The 23,377-nt window shown below is 49.9% G+C and overlaps 1 protein-coding gene across 1 annotated transcript in view; it reads right to left on the bottom strand.

Annotated features, from left to right (window-relative positions):
- Window positions 1-4,033: 4,033 nt before the first annotated feature.
- The window catches only part of ICA1L (islet cell autoantigen 1 like), a 97,353-nt gene continuing 78,009 nt past the window's right edge, over window positions 4,034-23,377 (bottom strand). The window contains exons 3-9 of the mRNA XM_063932243.1: window positions 17,817-17,985; window positions 16,739-16,811; window positions 11,295-11,418; window positions 10,991-11,189; window positions 9,388-9,513; window positions 6,914-7,012; window positions 4,034-4,096 (exon numbers count right to left, since the gene is read on the bottom strand). Coding sequence (XP_063788313.1) covers window positions 4,034-4,096; window positions 6,914-7,012; window positions 9,388-9,513; window positions 10,991-11,189; window positions 11,295-11,418; window positions 16,739-16,811; window positions 17,817-17,978 — 846 coding nt within the window. The 5' untranslated portion in view covers window positions 17,979-17,985. The remainder of the gene's footprint in view (window positions 4,097-6,913; window positions 7,013-9,387; window positions 9,514-10,990; window positions 11,190-11,294; window positions 11,419-16,738; window positions 16,812-17,816; window positions 17,986-23,377) is intronic.

Here is a 23,377-nt window from a genome sequence, read left to right as displayed (position 1 = left end):
CTGTGACTGAGGAGGGGTAACTGGGCTGTACCGGGCGCTGTCACATACACAGAGGTCAGAGTGTCAGCGGTATCTCCGCCTGTGACTGAGGAGGGATAACCGGGATGTACCGGGCGCTGTCACATACACAGAGGTCAGAGTGTCAGCGGTATCTCCGCCTGTGACTGAGGAGGGGTAACTGGGCTGTACCGGGCGCTGTCACATACACAGAGGTCAGAGTGTCAGCGGTATCTCCGCCTGTGACTGAGGAGGGATAACCGGGATGTACCGGGCGCTGTCACATACACAGAGGTCAGAGTGTCAGCGGTATCTCCGCCTGTGACTGAGGAGGGGTAACCGGGATGTACCGGGCGCTGTCACATACACAGAGGTCAGAGTGTCAGCGGTATCTCCGCCTGTGACTGAGGAGGGGTAACCGGGATGTACCGGGCGCTGTCACATACACAGAGGTCAGAGTGTCAGCGGTATCTCCGCCTGTGACTGAGGAGGGATAACCGGGATGTACCGGGCGCTGTCACATACACAGAGGTCAGAGTGTCAGCGGTATCTCCGCCTGTGACTGAGGAGGGATAACCGGGATGTACCGGGCGCTGTCACATACACAGAGGTCAGAGTGTCAGCGGTATCTCCGCCTGTGACTGAGGAGGGGTAACCGGGATGTACCGGGCGCTGTCACATACACAGAGGTCAGAGTGTCAGCGGTATCTCCGCCTGTGACTGAGGAGGGGTAACCGGGATGTACCGGGCGCTGTCACATACACAGAGGTCAGAGTGTCAGCGGTATCTCCGCCTGTGACTGAGGAGGGGTAACCGGGATGTACCGGGCGCTGTCACATACACAGAGGTCAGAGTGTCAGCGGTATCTCCGCCTGTGACTGAGGAGGGGTAACTGGGCTGTACCGGGTGCTGTCACATACACAGAGGTCAGAGTGTCAGCGGTATCTCCGCCTGTGACTGAGGAGGGGTAACTGGGCTGTACCGGGCGCTGTCACATACACAGAGGTCAGAGTGTCAGCGGTATCTCCGCCTGTGACTGAGGAGGGGTAACTGGGCTGTACCGGGTGCTGTCACATACACAGAGGTCAGAGTGTCAGCGGTATCTCCGCCTGTGACTGAGGAGGGGTAACTGGGCTGTACCGAGCGCTATCACATACACAGAGGTCAGAGTGTTAGCGGTATCTCTGCCTGTGACTGAGGAGGGGTAACTGGGCTGTACCGGGTGCTGTCACATACACAGAGGTCAGAGTGTCAGCGGTATCTCCGCCTGTGACTGAGGAGGGGTAACTGGGCTGTACCGAGCGCTGTCACATACACAGAGGTCAGAGTGTCAGCGGTATCTCCGCCTGTGACTGAGGAGGGGTAACCGGGATGTACCGGGCGCTGTCACATACACAGAGGTCAGAGTGTCAGCGGTATCTCCGCCTGTGACTGAGGAGGGGTAACTGGGCTGTACCGGGCCCTGTCACATACACAGAGGTCAGAGTGTCAGCGGTATCTCTGCCTGTGACTGAGGAGGGGTAACTGGGCTGTACCGGGCGCTGTCACATACACAGAGGTCAGAGTGTCAGCGGTATCTCTGCCTGTGACTGAGGAGGGGTAACTGGGCTGTACCGGGCGCTGTCACATACACAGAGGTCAGAGTGTCAGCGGTATCTCCGCCTGTGACTGAGGAGGGGTAACTGGGCTGTACCGGGCCCTGTCACATACACAGAGGTCAGAGTGTCAGCGGTATCTCTGCCTGTGACTGAGGAGGGGTAACCGGGATGTACCGGGCGCTGTCACATACACAGAGGTCAGAGTGTCAGCGGTATCTCCGCCTGTGACTGAGGAGGGGTAACTGGGCTGTACCGGGCGCTGTCACATACACAGAGGTCAGAGTGTCAGCGGTATCTCTGCCTGTGACTGAGGAGGGGTAACTGGGCTGTACCGGGCGCTGTCACATACACAGAGGTCAGAGTGTCAGCGGTATCTCCGCCTGTGACTGAGGAGGGGTAACCGGGATGTACCGGGCGCTGTCACATACACAGAGGTCAGAGTGTCAGCGGTATCTCCGCCTGTGACTGAGGAGGGGTAACTGGGCTGTACCGGGCGCTGTCACATACACAGAGGTCAGAGTGTCAGCGGTATCTCCGCCTGTGACTGAGGAGGGGTAACCGGGATGTACCGGGCGCTGTCACATACACAGAGGTCAGAGTGTCAGCGGTATCTCCGCCTGTGACTGAGGAGGGGTAACTGGGCTGTACCGGGCGCTGTCACATACACAGAGGTCAGAGTGTCAGCGGTATCTCCGCCTGTGACTGAGGAGGGGTAACTGGGCTGTACCGGGCGCTGTCACATACACAGAGGTCAGAGTGTCAGCGGTATCTCCGCCTGTGACTGAGGAGAGGTAACTGGGCTGTACCTGGTGCTGTCACATACACAGAGGTCAGAGTGTCAGCGGTATCTCCGCCTGTGACTGAGGAAGGGTAACTGGGCTGTACCGGGCGCTGTCACATACACAGAGGTCAGAGTGTCAGCGGTATCTCCGCCTGTGACTGAGGAGAGGTAACTGGGCTGTACCTGGTGCTGTCACATACACAGAGGTCAGAGTGTCAGCGGTATCTCCGCCTGTGACTGAGGAAGGGTAACCGGGATGTACCGGGCGCTGTCACATACACAGAGGTCAGAGTGTCAGCGGTATCTCCGCCTGTGACTGAGGAGGGGTAACTGGGCTGTACCGGGCGCTGTCACATACACAGAGGTCAGAGTGTCAGCGGTATCTCCGCCTGTGACTGAGGAGGGGTAACTGGGCTGTACCGGGCGCTGTCACATACACAGAGGTCAGAGTGTCAGCGGTATCTCCGCCTGTGACTGAGGAGGGGTAACCGGGATGTACCGGGCGCTGTCACATACACAGAGGTCAGAGTGTCAGCGGTATCTCCGCCTGTGACTGAGGAGGGGTAACTGGGCTGTACCGGGCGCTGTCACATACACAGAGGTCAGAGTGTCAGCGGTATCTCCGCCTGTGACTGAGGAGGGGTAACTGGGCTGTACCGGGCGCTGTCACATACACAGAGGTCAGAGTGTCAGCGGTATCTCCGCCTGTGACTGAGGAGAGGTAACTGGGCTGTACCTGGTGCTGTCACATACACAGAGGTCAGAGTGTCAGCGGTATCTCCGCCTGTGACTGAGGAGGGGTAACTGGGCTGTACCGGGCGCTGTCACATACACAGAGGTCAGAGTGTCAGCGGTATCTCCGCCTGTGACTGAGGAGGGGTAACTGGGCTGTACCGGGCGCTGTCACATACACAGAGGTCAGAGTGTCAGCGGTATCTCCGCCTGTGACTGAGGAGGGGTAACTGGGCTGTACCGGGCGCTGTCACATACACAGAGGTCAGAGTGTCAGCGGTATCTCCGCCTGTGACTGAGGAGGGGTAACCGGGATGTACCGGGCGCTGTCACATACACAGAGGTCAGAGTGTCAGCGGTATCTCCGCCTGTGACTGAGGAGGGGTAACTGGGATGTACCGGGCGCTGTCACATACACAGAGGTCAGAGTGTCAGCGGTATCTCCGCCTGTGACTGAGGAGGGGTAACTGGGCTGTACCGGGCGCTGTCACATACACAGAGGTCAGAGTGTCAGCGGTATCTCCGCCTGTGACTGAGGAGGGGTAACTGGGCTGTACCGGGCGCTGTCACATACACAGAGGTCAGAGTGTCAGCGGTATCTCCGCCTGTGACTGAGGAGGGGTAACCGGGATGTACCGGGCGCTGTCACATACACAGAGGTCAGAGTGTCAGCGGTATCTCCGCCTGTGACTGAGGAGGGGTAACTGGGCTGTACCTGGTGCTGTCACATACACAGAGGTCAGAGTGTCAGCGGTATCTCCGCCTGTGACTGAGGAGGGGTAACTGGGCTGTACCGGGCGCTGTCACATACACAGGGGTCAGAGTGTCAGCGGTATCTCCACATGTGACGTCCATGTACGCTATGTGGGATCTGCGCTCACCTCGGCGTATATCAGTAACACATACAGCTGTAGAACACGTGTACTCACGTGTGATTCTCCCCATCTGTCTGGTCCACATGACCCTGCGGAGGGTGCTCCTTGCTGGGCTGAGGAACAATAAGAACATGATATACATAACGGTACACAGTAACCAGGCATTATGGCTGACATAGGGTATATATATATATATATATATATATAGTTCCCAATGATTATATAGTGTTTGCTCCCATGGAGACACCAGCTACGCCTATAGTGAAGGAGTGGGAGATGACGTGTTACATGCTGTGCACAGAGGAAAGAATAGCCCTGTGACAGGCTGCAGGACACCGAGGAGAGCATTCACCAGGGACAGGACTGTCACTAATTCTGCCTTATATAATACTACTCGTCACCTCAGCCTCACCCCCTCTCCACTCTGTCCCACTCCCTGCTCCACCCCCTTCTCCCCAATCCACCCTGTCTCATCCCCTGCTCCGCCGATCCTCACCCTGTCCCACTCCCTGCTCCGCCCCCTTCTCCCCAATCCACCGTCTCATCCCCTTCTCCGCCAATCCACCCTGTCTCATCCCCTGCTCCGCCGATCCTCACCCTGTCCCACTCCCTGCTCCGCCCCCTTCTCCCCAATCCACCGTCTCATCCCCTGCTCCACCCCCTTCTCCCCAATCCACCCTGTCTCATCCCCTGCTCCGCCAATCCTCACCCTGTCCCACTCCCTGCTCCACCCCCTTCTCCCCAATCCACCCTGTCTCATCCCCTGCTCCACCACTCTCCACCCTGTCCCACTCCCTGCTCCACCCCCTTCTCCCCAATCCACCCTGTCTCATCCCCTGCTCCGCCGATCCTCACCCTGTCCCACTCCCTGCTCCACCCCCTTCTCCCCAATCCACCGTCTCATCCCCTTCTCCCCAATCCACCCTGTCTCATCCCCTGCTCCGCCGATCCTCACCCTGTCCCACTCCCTGCTCCGCCCCCTTCTCCCCAATCCACCCCCTTCTCCCCAATCCACCCTGTCTCATCCCCTGCTCCGCCGATCCTCACCCTGTCCCACTCCCTGCTCCGCCCCCTTCTCCCCAATCCACCCCCTTCTCCCCAATCCACCCTGTCTCATCCCCTGCTCCGCCGATCCTCACCCTGTCCCACTCCCTGCTCCACCCCCTTCTCCCCAATCCACCCTGTCTCATCCCCTGCTCCTCCGATCCTCACCCTGTCCCACTCCCTGCTCCACCCCCTTCTCCCCAATCCACCGTCTCATCCCCTTCTCCCCAATCCACCCTGTCTCATCCCCTGCTCCGCCGATCCTCACCCTGTCCCACTCCCTGCTCCGCCCCCTTCTCCCCAATCCACCCCCTTCTCCCCAATCCACCCTGTCTCATCCCCTGCTCCGCCGATCCTCACCCTGTCCCACTCCCTGCTCCGCCCCCTTCTCCCCAATCCACCGTCTCATCCCCTGCTCCACCCCCTTCTCCCCAATCCACCCTGTCTCATCCCCTGCTCCGCCAATCCTCACCCTGTCCCACTCCCTGCTCCACCCCCTTCTCCCCAATCCACCCTGTCTCATCCCCTGCTCCGCCGATCCTCACCCTGTCCCACTCCCTGCTCCACCTTCTCATCCCCTGCTCCACCCCCTTCTCCCCAATCCACCCTGTCTCATCCCCTGCTCCGCCGATCCTCACCCTGTCCCACTCCCTGCTCCGCCTCCTTCTCCCCAATCCACCGTCTCATCCCCTGCTCCACCCCCTTCTCCCCAAATCCATCCTGTCTCATCCCCTGCTCTGCCGATCCTCACCCTGTCCCACCCTTCTCCCTAATCCATCCTGTCTCATCCCCTGCTCCGCCGCTCTCCACCCTGTCCCACCCCCTTCTCCCCAATCCACCCTGTCTCATCCCCTGCTCCACCACTCTCCACCCTGTCCCACTCCCTGCTCCACCCCCTTCTCCCCAATCCACCCTGTTTCATCCCCTGCTCCACCCCCTTCTCCCCAATCCACCCTGTCTCATCCCCTGCTCCACCCCCTTCTCCCCAATCCACCGTCTCATCCCCTGCTCCACCCCCTTCTCTCCAATCCACCCTGTCTCATCCCCTGCTCCACCCCCTTCTCTCCAATCCACCCTGTCTCATCCCCTGCTCCGCCGCTCTCCACCCTGTCCCACTCCCTGCTCCACCCCCTTCTCCCCAATCCACCCTGTCTCATCCCCTGCTCCGCCGATCCTCACCCTGTCCCACTCCCTGCTCCACCCCCTTCTCCCCAATCCACCCTGTCCCACTCCCTGCTCCACCACTCTCCACCCTGTCCCACTCCCTGCTCCACCCCCTTCTCCCCAATCCACCGTCTCATCCCCTGCTCCACCACTCTCCACCCTGTCCCACTCCCTGCTCCACCCTCTTCTCTCCAATCCACCCTGTCTCATCCCCTGCTCCGTCGATCCTCACCCTGTCCCACTCCCTGCTCCACCCCCTTCTCCCCAATCCACCCTGTCTCATCCCCTGCTCCGCCGCTCTCCACCCTGTCCCACTCCCTGCTCCACCCCCTTCTCCCCAATCCACCGTCTCATCCCCTGCTCCACCGATCCTCACCGTCCCACTCCCTGCTCTGCTCCTCCCCACCCTGTCCCACCACCTACTCCACCCTGTCCTGACCCCACTCCGCTCTCCCACCCCCTGCTCTGAACTTGTCCTGCTCCCCACTCCACCATGTCACATCCATTGCTCTGCCCTTTCCCATGCCCTGCTCCGCCTCCCCACTCCGCCCTGTCTCACCGTCTGGTCCATCCCCCAATGTAAGCCGGTGGCATATGTTACTGGTGCCATCTGTGCACATCCTGCAACTGCTGCTTTTTCAGTGAACGCATTTTTCACCTGCGATTTGAGGCGCAGTATGCACCGGCTCAGCGATAGGAGAATACACACAGAGATAAATAACCTTTAGATAAGTCGGTGTATACGGAAGAATCTCCTGGAATTCCGCCTGTATCTCAGACATTAGATGCGCCGTCTTCCTCCAGAAGTGCAGCAGCGTGGTCTGTGAGGGGGAGAAACCATGAGACACTATGAGAGGGACGGCAGCTGGGCACATCGGCCTGATGCCACCACTTGGCGAGAGGACTGCCGGCTGATATACAGGATCACTTACAGAACTCACCCCCCCATCATCGTCATATGCATTTGCAGACATACGAGCATTACGACAGGCCGCTCCGTAGGCGGCGAGCAGATTACGCACTGACAATGTCAGGGGACCTGTCCTATTGAATCTGCCCCAGAATGAGCCAATCATCTTCAATCAGATTACTATCGGGAACCAGGAAAACTATTTTGTGGGGCAGTATATATATATATATATATATATATATATATATACACACACACACACCTCTGTTCTGCTATTTCATAGATGTGTCTGTTTGTGGTTCTTGAAAATAAAAGTTCTATTATTATAGTTACAATTTAATGTAAGAGTTGGTGTGTATGTATGTATATGTATATATATATGTATGTATATATATATATATATATATATATATATATATATCTCGCGTCAGTAGGGGAATTTCACCAGCAGAGCAGCTTTGCATCAGTGTACATCTGTATGAAATACATGTGCATCAACATTGCAGTGAAGTCAAATAGAGTTCAGTATCATGTACGCAGATGATACTCGGGTCTGCCTATCCTCCCCTGATTTGTCACTATCTGTATTGGGCCGTGTCACTGATGACTCTCCGCTGTTTCATCTTGGATGTCATCTCGCCACCTCAAACTTAATATTTCCAAATGAGTTAATTATATTTCCACCGACCAATAGTATTTACCAACCTGATATCTCCATCACTGCTGAGAACTCTACAATCTACCCCACAAGCTCACTGCCTAGGTGTCATCCTGACTCTGTCCTTTGTTCACATTCAGTCTCTAAATCATGTGATACATCTAAGAAACATATCCAAAGTACAACCATACCTTACACAAGACACTGCTAACACTCTAATCCACGCTCTCATTATCTCCCGCACTGATTATTGTAATAGTCTCCTGACCGGTCTCCCAAACATAGGCTCTCACCACTACAATCCATTTTGAATGCAGCTGCGAGGCTAATCTTCCTCGCTAGACGTTCATCATCTGCAGATCCGCTCTGTCAGTCCCTCCATTCATTACCGGTATTCTACAGTATTCTATATAAAATACTTTTACTCACACACAAGGCTATTAACCAAACTGCACCAACATACATCTCTTCACTCATCTCAAAATATCTCCCTACTCGACCTCTCCGCTCTACACAAAATCTGCGTCTCTCATCCACACTCATTACTCGCTCCCATGCACGGTTACAGGACTATCTTCAGGCTGCACCCACTCTGTGGAATGCCCTCCCACGCACAACAAGACTCACCTCTAGTCTCCAAACCTTCAAGCGTTCCCTGAAAACTCCTCTCATCTGGCAGCATCTCACATTCCAGAACCGCTCACTCCACCTTCATAAGCTTTCCTATCCGATTATATCCCCTGTGTACAGACCTCACATATACTGTATCTTCTATTACATCACTTCCCCATTCTCCTGACCCCAGCCACCATCACTGTGTGACCATATCATAATTCTTTGTCTCTATAATGCAATCTCAGAACTGCTGAACGTAGTGATATAGACACAAACAGCGACACGATCAGAGCAAATCTTTGCTGGTCTTTTACTGATCATCTGATAAAATTACCAGTAACCCTTGTATTCATCGCGTAGCGTTCATTCTCTCTCATTATTGTATCTGCAATCCATTAATCTTACCTGCAGCTGAATGCTGGCATGAGCTATCTGTATCTATGTAAATATAGTCAGTGGCGACTGTATTAGGTACGCGGTGAGGCCCCAGCACACCTGGACATCTCAGTGGGATGGAAATTCCCATCTGACCTCTCTCATTAAGAAGGCGGTTTCGCCAACAGGACTGCCCCTGCCAGGATGTTTTTTGGTTTGTGCCCCATTCTCTGTAAACTCTAAAGACTGTTGTGCGTTGAGCAGATTCTGAGATACTGAAGCCATCCCACTTCTGCCACCAATAATCATTCCATGCTCACAGTCACTTAGAACTTAGGTCTTCTCCATTCTGGTGTTTGGCCTGAACAACTGAACCTCTTTACCAAGTCTGCATGCTTTTATGCAATGAGTTGTTGCCACGAGTGGTCAATTAGAAATTTACATTAACAAGCAAGTGTACAGATGAACCTAATACAGGGACCAATGAGTGTAGGCTTGTAATTAAGATACCAAAATAAATGTAATTTTCAATAATTATTACCACACTACACCACTGTTTTCTTTACAGTCGCTTTGTACACATTGTATTAAATGAACACTGAATAAAAATGTTCCGTATAGTAATTGCAGTCCTGTACCTGGTAGGCCGCCAGTGAGTGTGACAGCAAGTTACAGCGGCTGGCTCCGAGGAGATCAACTTTCTGACACACGTCCATCTTTGTTTTGTCGAAGTGGCTCTTTGTGTTTCTGACTTCCACCTGCACCTGAGGACACAGCAGCAGACAGTCAGGTCGCTCCGGACGCTGCAACGTTCTCTTACTAACCAGAAGCTACTACACTCCCGGGGAAACAGACGTGTAATATTACACAAGTCCTGTCCTAACGCTGGTGTCGTCTGGGGGCATCTCCCGGTATCCGGTCTCTAGGTCGACAAGGCTTAGGTCGACCACTATTGGTTGACAGCAACTAGGTCGACAGGTCAAAAGGTCGACATAGGTTTTTCACATTTTTTTGAACTTTTTCATACTTTACAATCCAAGTGGACTACGATTGGGAACGGTAACCTGTGACGAGCGCAGCGGTAGTGGGGTGAGGCATCTTGCCCGAAGCATGGCGAGGGGACGCGGTGCACTAATTGGGGTTCCCGGTCACTATATGGCGAAAACGACACCAAAAGAGATTCAAAAAACTCATGTCGACCTTTTCACCTATCGACCTAGACCATGTCGACCTAGAGACCCTGTCGACCTAGAATCACTGTTGACCAATAGTGGGGTCGACTTTCAATACCACACCCTCATCACTCACCTTCAGGCCAGCTTACAAGCTTGATGGGTAATTATGGCTAACACAATCTCTACTTTTGCCACGTACATGGCATTGGGGCGGGATGGATTTTGGCTAAAAAACATTGCAGCAAACTGGCCCCAAGATGTTCATATGCGCGGCGTCAGTAGGATTTCATGTGGGACAAACCTGTATCCGGATAGGCTCAGCGTAGCAATGCTTCATCCCAGGAAGATACAGGTTGCCGGAACTATTGTACATGTACCAGTGGCGGAATCAGTGCACAGGCTGGGGCCACTGCGGAAATCACCGCACAGGCTGGGGCCACTGCGGAAGTCACCGCACAGGCTGGGGCCACTGCGGAAGTCACCGCACAGGCTGGGGCCACTGCGGAAGTCACCGCACAGGCTGGGGCCACTGCGGAAGTCACCGCACAGGCTGGGGCCACTGCGGAAGTCACCGCACAAGCTGGGGCCACTGCGGAAGTCACCGCACAAGCTGGGGCCACTGCGGAAGTCACCGCACAGGCTGGGGCCACTGCGGAAGTCACCGCACAGGCTGGGGCCACTGCGGAAGTCACCGCACAAGCTGGGGCCACTGCGGAAGTCACCGCACAGGCTGGGGCCACTGCGGAAGTCACCGCACAGGCTGGGGCCACTGCGGAAGTCACCGCATAGGCTGGGGCCACTGCGGGGAGATCCACTACATACATGCACGCCACACCGCTAACGCTATCAGTAAGATGAATTCCCTGCACCTCTAGACCCCACGGTTCCAGGGTTCCACTAAGGGTTCCAGAGAAATAATAGCTACCTATTTTAGCCCCTTCCCATGAGCAGCACCGCCCGTGTCTCTGGGCTATGGAATGTGCAGGGATCTCTTGCATGAATATACAGATAAAATATCTTCCTGTCGGTATGTATAAACCCCTGGTCCCGGAGAATCTCTGCCGACCTTTCTGAACTTCTCCATCTGCTTGCAGGTGTCGGGGTCCAGTTCCTGGGACACATCTTTCATCCACAGCAGGGCGCCCCTGTATTCAGTCCGCGCCTTCTCCATTTGGTTGATGGTCAGCAGAGTATCGGAGACCGCCCAGCCGGTAAAGGTGGCCATTTCCTGCTGCAGGCGCGACAGTGGAGAGCAGAGGGCTAACCTGGAAAGCAGAAGATGACGCACAGTTACTGACATACGTGTCGCAGCCATCGCCACTCATTCCTTCAATGTATATCCTAGGAGCGACCACAGAGGAAGCACATACCTCTGGCCGGCGGCAGAGCATAGCGCAATGCCGGTGACTTTCATCATCTTCCCGGCCTGGGTGCCGTCCTGCTGAGCGTGTACCTTCAGGTGCAAACCAAAGTCATTCTCCTCCTGGGCCAGCTCTGGCAGACAGAGAGCAGCGTGTCAATCACAGCAGTGACGTGGACAGTACATGCAGGGGACACCCGCTACAGATCCTACATCCACACGCTACGACAGCCATACTGCCCAGCATACAGATCGCTTTCTACGGCGCTTCCCGGCACACACCGCAGGTTATAGCACCCTCTGAGCTGTCAGGTGAAAGAGGCGGATTCTGAGTCGGAGGCAGTCGCCACGTCTTGGTGTCTTTAGCAGCTGCTGCGACTTTATGCTGATGCTGCTCCAAAGCCCTTCCCTGGTGTATGTCCATGTGTCAGGCTGTGCAAGGTCTGTGACGTCCCCTGTGTGTGTCTATGGGCGCTGCTTTACTGTCTGGGGCGTCTTTCGATGCCACCATTGGTCGCACCAGCCCTGTGTCAGGCGCATTTACCCATCTGAGTATGGCCGCCTATGTTAGCGACTGTGCGTCTCTGTGCGCACTAACAGTGATACACCTGACACACTCCAATAAGACGCAACACCTCTGAGTTTCCAATACACACACACACAGCCGTGCCAGGTATACATATATACTAACACAGAGAGCCGTGCCAGTTATACATACATACTAACACAGAGAGCCGTGCCAGTAATACATATATACTAACACAGAGAGCCGTGCCAGTTATACATATATACTAACACAGAGAGCCGTGCCAGTTATACATATATACTAACACAGAGAGCCGTGCCAGTAATACATATATACTAACACACAGAGCCGTGCCAGTTATACATACATACTAACACACAGAGCCGTGCCAGTAATACATATATACTAACACAGAGAGCCATGCCAGTAATACATATATACTAACAGAGAGCCGTGCCAGTAATACATATATACTAACACAGAGAGCCATGCCAGTAATACATATATACTAACACACAGAGCCGTGCCAGTAATACATATATACTAACACAGAGAGCCGTGCCAGTTATACATATATACTAACACAGAGAGCCGTGCCAGTTATACATATATACTAACACAGAGAGCCGTGCCAGTAATACATATATACTAACACAGAGAGCCGTGCCAGTAATACATACATACTAACACACAGAGCCGTGCCAGGTATACATATATACTAACACAGAGAGCCGTGCCAGTTATACATATATACTAACACAGAGAGCCGTGCCAGTAATACATATATACTAACACAGAGAGCCGTGCCAGTTATACATATATACTAACACAGAGAGCCGTGCCAGTTATACATATATACTAACACAGAGAGCCGTGCCAGGTATACATATATACTGACACAGAGAGCCGTGCCAGTTATACATATATACTAACACAGAGAGCCGTGCCAGTTATACATATATACTAACACAGAGAGCCGTGCCAGTAATACATACATACTAACACACAGAGCCGTGCCAGTAATACATATATACTAACACAGAGAGCCATGCCAGTAATACATATATACTAACAGAGAGCCGTGCCAGTAATACATATATACTAACAGAGAGCCGTGCCAGTAATACATATATACTAACACAGAGAGCCATGCCAGTAATACATATATACTAACACAGAGAGCCATGCCAGTAATACATACATACTAACACAGAGAGCCGTGCCAGCAATACATATATGCTAACACAGAGAGCCGTGCTAATACATACACACACACACACACACACACACACACACACCAGTGTTAATAATACATACATACTCACACACAGAGCCGTGCCAGTGATACATACATGCTCACACACAGAGCAGTGTTAGTAATGCATACATACTAACACACAGAGCCGTGCCAGTAATACAGACATATTCACACATAGAGCCATGCTAGAAATACATACTAACACACAGAGCCATGCTAGTAATACATACAAACTCACACACAGAGCCGTACTAGAAATACATACATACTAACACACAGAGCCTTGCTAGTAATACATACTAACACACAGAGCCATGATAGTAATTCATACATACTCCTACACACACAGAGCCGTGCTAGTAATACATATATACTAACACAGAGAGTCGTGTCAGTAATACATATATACTAACACAGACAGCCGTGCCAGTAATACATATATACTAACACACAGAGCCGTGCCAGTAATACAGACATATTCACACATAGAGCCATGCTAGAAATACATACTAACACACAGAGCCATGCTAGTAATACATACAAACTCACACACAGAGCCGTACTAGAAATACATACATACTAACACACAGAGCCTTGCTAGTAATACATACTAACACACAGAGCCATGATAGTAATTCATACATACTCCTACACACACAGAGCCGTGCTAGTAATACATATATACAAACACAGAGAGTCGTGTCAGTAATACATATATACTAACACAGACAGCCGTGCCAGTAATACATATATACTAACACAGAGAGCCCTGCCAGTAATACATATATACTAACACAGAGAGCCGTGCCAGTAATACATATATACTAACACAGAGAGCTGTGCCAGTAATACATATATACTAACATAGAGAGCCGTGCCAGTAATACATATATACTAACACAAAGAGCCGAGCTAATAATACATATATACTAACACAGAGAGCCGTGCCAGTAATACATATATATACTAACACAGACCTGTGCCAGTAATACATATATACTAACACAGAGAGCAGTGCTAATAATACATACATACTAACACACATACAGAGTCGTGCTAGTAATACACACACACACACACACACACACACACACACAGCCGTGCTAGTAATACATATATACTAACACAGAGAGCCGTGCTAATAATACATACTAACACACATACAGAGTTGTGCTAGTAATAAAAAATATACTAACACACACACAAAGCCGTGCTAGTAATTCATACATACTCCCACACACAAAGCCGTGCTAGTAATTCATACATACTCCCACACACAAAGCCGTGCTAGTAATTCATACATACTCCTACACACACAAAGCCGTGCTAGTAATTCATACATACTCCTACACACACAAAGCCGTGCTAGTAATTCATACATACTCCTACACACACAAAGCCAGTAATACATATATACTAACACAGAGAGCCGTGCCAGTAATACATATATACTAACACAGAGAGCCGTGCCAGTAATACATATATACTAACACAGAGAGCCGTGCCAGTAATACATATATACTAACACAGAGAGCCGTGCCAGTAATACATATATACTAACACAGAGAGCCATGCCAGTAATACATACATACTAACACAAAGAGTCGTGCCAGTAATACATATATGCTAACACAGAGAGCCATGCCAGTAATACATATATACTAACAGAGAGCCGTGCCAGTAATACATATATACTAACACAAAGAGCCATGCCAGGTATACATATATGCTAACACAGAGAGCCGTGCCAGTAATACATATATACTAACACAGAGAGCCGTGCCAGTAATACATATATACTAACACAGAGAGCCGTGCCAGTAATACATATATACTAACACAGAGACCCGTGCCAGTAATACATATATACTAACACAGAGAGCAGTGCTAATAATACATATATACTAACACAGAGAGCAGTGCTAATAATACATATATACTAACACAGAGAGCCGTGCCAGTAATACATATATACTAACACAGAGACCCGTGCCAGTAATACATATATACTAACACAGAGAGCAGTGCTAATAATACATACATACTAACACACAGAGCTGTGATAGTAATACATATATACTAACACAGAGAGTCATGCTAATAATACATACATACTAACACACATACAGAGATGTGCTAGTAATACAAACATACTAACACACACACACACACACACACACACACACACACACACACACACACACACACACACACACAAAGCCGTGCTAGTAATTCATACATACTCCTACACACACAAAGCCAGTAATACATATATACTAACACAGAAAGCTGTGCCAGTAATACATATATACTAACACAGAGAGCCGTGCCAGTAATACATATATACTAACACAAAGAGCCGTGCCAATAATACATATATACTAACACAGAGAGCTGTGCCAGTAATACATATATGCTAACACAGGGAGCCGTGCCAGTTATACATATATACTAACACAGAGAGCCGTGCCAGTAATACATATATACTAACACAAAGAGCTGTGCCAGTAATACATATATGCTAACACAGAGAGCCGTGCCAGTAATACATATATACTAACACAGAGAGCCGTGCCAGTAATACATATATACTAACACAGAGCCGTGCCAGTTATACATATACTAACACAGAGAGCCGTGCCAGTTATACATATATACTAACAAAGAGAGCTGTGCCAGTTATACATATACACTAACACAGAGAGCCGTGTTAATAATACATACATACTAACACACATACAGAGCCGTGCCAGTAATACATATATACTAACACACATAGAGCCATGCCAGTAATTCATACATACTCACACACAAAGCCGTGCTAGTAATACATATATACTAACACAAAGAGCCGTGCCAATAATACATATATACTAACACAGAGAGCTGTGCCAGTAATACATATATGCTAACACAGAGAGCCGTGCCAGTTATACATATATACTAACACAGAGAGCCGTGCCAGTAATACATATATACTAACACAAAGAGCTGTGCCAGTAATACATATATGCTAACACAGAGAGCCGTGCCAGTAATACATATATACTAACACAGAGAGCCGTGCCAGTAATACATATATACTAACACAGAGCCGTGCCAGTTATACATATACTAACACAGAGAGCCGTGCCAGTTATACATATATACTAACAAAGAGAGCTGTGCCAGTTATACATATACACTAACACAGAGAGCCGTGTTAATAATACATACATACTAACACACATACAGAGCCGTGCCAGTAATACATATATACTAACACACATAGAGCCATGCCAGTAATTCATACATACTCACACACAAAGCCGTGCTAGTAATACATACATACATACTACTATTACACACACACACACACACACACACACACACACACACACACACACACACACACACACACACACACACACACACACACACACACACACACAGCCATGCTAGTAATACATACATACTTACATTCAAAGCCATAATGGTAATACATACATACACAGAGTGTAAGCTTGCGAGCAGGGCCTTCCTACCTCTATGTCTGTCTGTTTTTACACAGTTTTGTTCTATTACGGTTGTTCTAATTGTAAAGCGCGACGGAATATGCTGCGCTATATAAGACACTGTTACTAAATAATAAATAAATGCTCACATACAGACTTGTGCCAGTAATACATACCATTCAGTGCTTGCTGGTATTTTTCAATAACTTTAAGCAGCTGTGATCCTGTTGCTTGGATACTATGAAACACCTGTCAAATAAAAAGGAAATGATGAAATACACTGCGGGATGCAGCGCCATGATGGGGTACACACAGTAACTGATGGAAATACACTGCGGGATGCAGCGCCATGATGGCGTACACACAGTAACTGATGGAAATACACTGCGGGATGCAGCGCCATGATGGCGTACACACAGTAACTGATGGAAATACACTGCGGGATGCAGCACCAGGCGTACATACAGTAACTGATGGAAATACACTGCGGGATGCAGCACCATGATGGGGTACACACAGTAAATGATGGAAATACACTGCGGGATGCAGCGCCATGATGGCGTACATACAGTAACTGATGGAAATACACTGCGGGATGCAGCACCATGATGGCGTACATACAGTAACTGATGGAAATACACTGCGGGATGCAGCGCCATGATGGTGTACACACAGTAACTGATGGAAATACACTGCGGGATGCAGCGCCATGATGGTGTACACACAGTAACTGATGGAAAGCTCAGGCGATAGTATAGGGTACAATGGTTTCCACTTTACAGTTCCTTTGAATCTCAGTAACAATGGCAGAAAGGAACAGGGGGAAAACAATGTAAAAACGACAGCTCCAGAGCGCTGGGGACGTATTTGAACCACACGGTTTATTAGAGCACAGAACACATGTATAATGTCACTCACCGCACCACTACCTCACCAGTATAACCTCCGGCAGCGTGGTCAGGTCATATACAAGTGGTACGGATCGTCATTATACCTGGTCACGTTTTATACACCCGCTGAGAGCTCTAGTGCAATCCTCATCATCAGAGACCTGCAAATCTGCTTCCCATGTGAGTAATAACTTTTATTCTACCCATGTAACGCTTACAGAAGCTGGAGCGCCATATAATGATGTCACCCTTACTGCCCCGTACTGAATATCACCCAGAGCTAGGCCCAGCAGTGTCAGACGCACACTCCTCCAGCAGCAGGACTGTTGGCGAGGTGGGTGAGGGCTACCATAATGATCCCTACCTCCAGCTTGGCGTCCAGCTCGGCATCCGACGCCACCACGTGCTCATCTTCCTTCTTCCGCGTAACCTTAATCAACACTTGCTTGGTTTTCCAAAACTTCTTCTGCATCCGGCTGACCACGGATTGGTCGTCGCCCAGCCATGGCTGCCCGCTGCTGTACATGGGGTAACTGCAAGGGACAAGAGGGTGAGTGACATCTATATCCTGCAGGCTCTGCACTCAGCTATGTCACCGAGTCACCTTCATGAATAAGTAACGTCCTCATCAAATAGCAGAACGCGGCCTGGAGCAGATAAATAACACATAGGAAACCTTCATAGCTGTAACTGTGCAAATTCTATTTTATTCAGCTTCAAGATAAGAGGAGACAACAACAGCAATGTTTATATATATATGTAACAGCTATGTATGTATGTATTGTCAAAGTCAGAAAAATATCACGCTACACACTGCCATATTTGCACCTCATGCGTGTCCCCGCTGCGCGTGCATGAGCTCTCCCGTGCGTGCGCATACTCGCTGTTGCGTGCACCCGCGGGCGCACGGTATGCGCATTTACGGTAGAGTTTGTATGCGTCTAGCGTGCGACTCAATCGTAACATATTTTAACCATATAATGTATTTTGTAGATTATGGTCCCTTTGATAGAATCTGAAAGTTTAGTTAATGTAGCATGTTCATAGACAAAGAGATCCCTCTTTGTTTGATACGAAGGGTCAGACAGGGGTTATACAGTGGTGTTTAGTATCCATCGGAAGAGTATTTAATTAGCAATATTCCGGTGTTGGTTTGAAGCGGATTAATCGCTCGTGCGAATAGTTATGGACATAAGAAGTTTATGAACATTTACTGTATTTGCACTTTATTACCCATGCGGCGGGAAACCCAGTTTCCCACCCACCTGAGCAGTTAGGAATAGTCACAGCCCACCTGTATGAATCAACCTATGACCTTTTGTTATTGTCACGATCCGGGTATCTGGACGCCATTACTTACCCTTCAGATGCCTCCTAAGGCGGGCTCAGCGTTCCAGGACCGGATTCCGCTGTTCCTGAGTTTCCACATGCAGAGTGGTCTTTTCATCAGCCGCGGCCTCCGCTGTGCCCGCGTGGTTAAATGTGCATCTATCAGCCTGGCGTCTCCTGTCTCCGGTGGCCGGCGCCGCCATTACTGTTTCCCAGACCACATGGATTACAAACCAAACTTCCCTCCAAGTGTCTGCATGGGCGCAGCCATCTTGGATTCTGTCATCTGATCATTTCCACCAATCTGCTGTCTGTGTTGTTGATTTGCATAATTGCCTAGCCAACCCCTTCCTTGCTGCAGGTATAAGTAAGCTGTACCTGAGCAAGGAAGACGTCAGTGCTTTGGTTGTCAAACCTAGTTCCTGTTTGTCTCTCTTCTATGATTGTCTTCCAGGTTCCAGCTCCTGTCTCAAGACTTCCACCATAGAGACCCGCACCAGCATTCCACCTGCGGTGTAGCCTGACTCTCCAATCCATTGTGGATTCATCTGTTTCCAGCTACAACACTACCTGCTTCCAGCCTCAGCTTCCAGCAGAGTACAGCTTCCCTTAAAGGGCCGGTGTCCTTTCTACACTTTACCACTCTCCACCGGAATTATTATTTCTCCGCTCTCAAGTTCTACATTTCAGTTCACATTTCATCGCTCCCAAAGTTCATTTATTATTTAACTGGTTCCAGCCAGTATCCACTCCGTGCTAACAACAGTCTGGTTCCAGCCAGTATCCACAGCAGCTGTTTTACCTTCAGCAACCCAGCTCTTCCTGGAACACCAGCTGGTACAATCCTGGGTTATCTCCATTGCTACAGCCGGGCCTGGTAAGGACTTTCCATCTAGAAGATCATAAGAACTATCTCACACTACCAGTGCCCTGTGGCTCCTGCCATGCTGTAGTACTCAGGAACTGTATTTATTCTTTGCTGACTTTTACGTTTTCTTTTATTGCTGCTGTGATGCGGAGTTGTCATAATAAACATCATTGACTTTTATCTAAGTTGTCGTGGTCACGCCTTCGGGCAGTTATTATTCATGTTACTTACATGTCCAGGGGTCTGATACAACCTCCCAGGTTCCGGTACATCTCAGCCCCTACAACTGAGGCTGCCTCCCGTCAGCTCAGGCCCTCAGTTGTGACAGTAAGCACTGACCTAATGAATCCAGCCGGAGACCAGGATCAAACGGCCAGGCCGATGCAAGAACTGGCAGCCCGACTAGAACATCAGGAGGCTGCACAGGGCCACATCATCCGCTGTCTCCAGGATCTCTCTACTCGGCTGGATGGGATTCAGACAACTCTCCGTGGATCAGGCGCGTCTGGTGCGTCAACCACAGTGACTCCAGCTATAACCCCACCCACCTTACCCATTTCTGCTCCACGTCTTCATCTTCCAACGCCAGCAAAATTTGACGGATCTCCAAGATTCTGCAGGGGATTTCTCAACCAGTGTGAGATTCAGTTTGAGCTACAACCTGGCAATTTTCCCAGTGACCGTACAAAAATTGCCTACATTATTTCTCTTCTCAGTGGCTCAGCCCTTGATTGGGCATCACCGTTATGGGAGAGGTCTGACACCCTGCTATCTTCTTACACTGCATTTGTGTCAACATTCAGGCGCATCTTCGACGAGCCAGGCCGGGTAACTTCAGCTTCGTCTGAGATTCTCCGTTTACGCCAGGAATCACGTACTGTAGGACAATATCTTATACAGTTCCAGATCCTGGCATCCGAACTGGCATGGAACGACGAGGCCCTGTATGCTGCATTCTGGCATGGTTTATCCGAGCGTATTAAAGATGAGTTAGCTACCAGAGACTTACCCTCCAAGTTAGATGAGCTAATCTCACTTTGTACAAAAGTTGACTTACGTTTCAGAGAGAGAGCAACTGAGCGTGGAAGATCATCTGCTCCAAAATCTTCTACTCCTCCTCCTCGCCAACTGTCACCAACTACAGATGAACCCATGCAAATTGGCCGTTCCCGTTTAACTCCTGCTGAGCGCCGAAGACGTCTCTCCGAGTTTCTCTGTCTGTATTGTGCAGCTCCGTCTCACACCATTAATGCCTGTCCCAAACGTCCGGGAAACTCCAAATCCTAGCTCGCCAAGGAGAGGGCCGGCTAGGAGTAATGATCTCCTCTCCATCTCCTCAAGATTGTAACCTCCCAGTCTCGCTTCAAGTTGCTCAACGTTATCAGAACGTCATTGCCCTCCTGGATTCCGGAGCAGCTGGGAACTTTATTACTGAAGCCTATGTTAAACGGTGGTCCCTACCCACCGAGAGACTTCCTTCGTCCTTTTCCTTAACTGCTGTGGATGGCAGTAAAATTTTTGATACAGTTATTTCTCTAAGGACTCTACCAGTTCGTCTGAGAGTGGGAGTTCTTCATTCCGAACTTATTTCATTTTTAGTGATTCCAAGAGCCACACATCCTGTGGTCCTGGGCCTTCCATGGCTCCGTCTTCACAATCCTACAATTGATTGGACGACTACGCAAATCCTGGCATGGGGTTCCTCCTGTACTAAGACATGTTTGTTTAAAGTGTTGCCTGTCTGTTCTTCCTCCCCCAGGTCGTCTGATGTTCCACCTCCTCCATATCAAGATTTCACGGATGTGTTCAGTAAAGCTTCTGCTGATATCCTTCCTCCTCATAGAGAATGGGACTGCCCGATTGATCTCGTTCCAGGGAAGGTTCCACCTCGAGGCCGAACTTATCCGTTGTCTCTCCCCGAGACACATTCTATGGAGGAATACATTAAAGAGAACCTAGCAAAGGGGTTCATTCGACCTTCTTCTTCTCCAGCCGGCGCAGGCTTCTTTTTTGTAAAGAAGAAAGATGGTGGTCTGCGGCCGTGCATCGACTACAGAGGTTTGAACGACATTACCATCAAGAACCGCTATCCTTTACCCCTGATTACGGAGCTCTTTGACAGAGTTAGCGGAGCTACCATCTTTACAAAGCTGGACCTGAGAGGTGCATACAATCTCATCCGGATCCGTGAGGGTGACGAGTGGAAGACCGCATTTAACACCCGTGACGGACATTATGAGTACCTCGTCATGCCCTTCGGATTGAGCAATGCTCCAGCTGTCTTCCAGCATTTCGTCAATGAGATCTTCAGAGACATTCTATACCGTCATGTCGTGGTCTATCTAGATGATATCCTCATTTTTGCCAACGATTTAGAGGAACATCGTTTCTGGGTAAAGGAGGTTCTGTCCCGTCTCCGTGTCAATCATCTCTACTGCAAATTAGAGAAATGCGTCTTTGAAGTCAAGTCCATTCCGTTTCTAGGGTACATTGTGTCCGGTTCCGGACTAGAGATGGATCCTGAGAAACTACAAGCAATCCAGAATTGGCCGGTACCCTTAACCCTCAAAGGGGTCCAGAGGTTCTTAGGGTTCGCCAATTATTACCGAAAGTTTATACGAGACTTTTCCACCATTGTGGCGCCTATTACTGCTTTCACCAAGAAGGGTGCTAACCCGTCCAAGTGGTCTGAAGAAGCCATGCAAGCTTTTCATCTTTTAAAACAGAGGTTCATCTCTGCACCTGTCCTGAAACAGCCTGACATCGACTCTCCTTTCATCTTAGAGGTGGATGCCTCCTCCGTTGGAGTAGGAGCGGTGTTATCTCAGAGGGCTAAAGATGGTCATTTACATCCTTGCAGTTTCTTCTCACGGAAGTTCTCCCCAGCGGAGCGCAACTATGCCATTGGCGACCAGGAGTTGCTAGCCATCAAGCTCGCTCTAGAGGAGTGGAGATATCTGTTGGAGGGAGCTTCTCATTCAATCACCATCCTTACAGACCACAAGAACCTTCTATATCTAAAAGGCGCACAATGTCTCAACCCTCGTCAGGCCAGATGGGCACTTTTCTTTTCCAGGTTCGACTTTAAACTCCAGTTCTGTCCGGGCTCTCAGAATCGCAAGGCCGATGCCCTTTCCCGCTCATGGGAGCAAGAAAATGAGTCAGAGTCTTCAGACAAGCATCCTATTATAAATCCGTTGGCATTCTCCACGGTAGGGATGGACTCTACGCCCCCATCAGGGAAAAGTTTTGTGAAGCCGACACTAAGGAAGAAGCTCATGCATTGGGCCCATGCTTCCCGTTTTGCCGGACATACAGGTATCCAAAAAACCCTGGAGTTTATCTCTAGGTCCTATTGGTGGCCAACTCTGAAAAAGGACGTTTTGGAGTTTATTGCATCTTGCCCAAAGTGTGCTCAACATAAAGTATCCCGCCAGTCGCCTGCGGGGCAACTGGTTCCACTATCTGTTCCCCGTCGACCATGGACCCATTTGTCGATGGATTTTATTACAGATTTGCCCATGTGCAACAAGTTCAATACCATCTGGGTGGTAGTTGACCGGTTCACCAAGATGGCACACTTCATTCCTCTCACCGGTCTTCCGTCAGCTTCCAAGTTGGCTCAAGTATTCATACAAGAGATCTTCCGACTCCACGGTCTTCCAGAAGAAATTATCTCAGATCGAGGAGTTCAATTCACAGCCAAATTCTGGCGAAGTTTATGTCAA

This window comes from Pseudophryne corroboree, chromosome 7 (assembly GCF_028390025.1).
Source record: "Pseudophryne corroboree isolate aPseCor3 chromosome 7, aPseCor3.hap2, whole genome shotgun sequence".
NCBI lineage: Eukaryota > Metazoa > Chordata > Amphibia > Anura > Myobatrachidae > Pseudophryne > Pseudophryne corroboree.
Note: the sequence above shows the minus strand (reverse complement) of the source record. Positions and strands in the feature narration are given on the sequence as shown.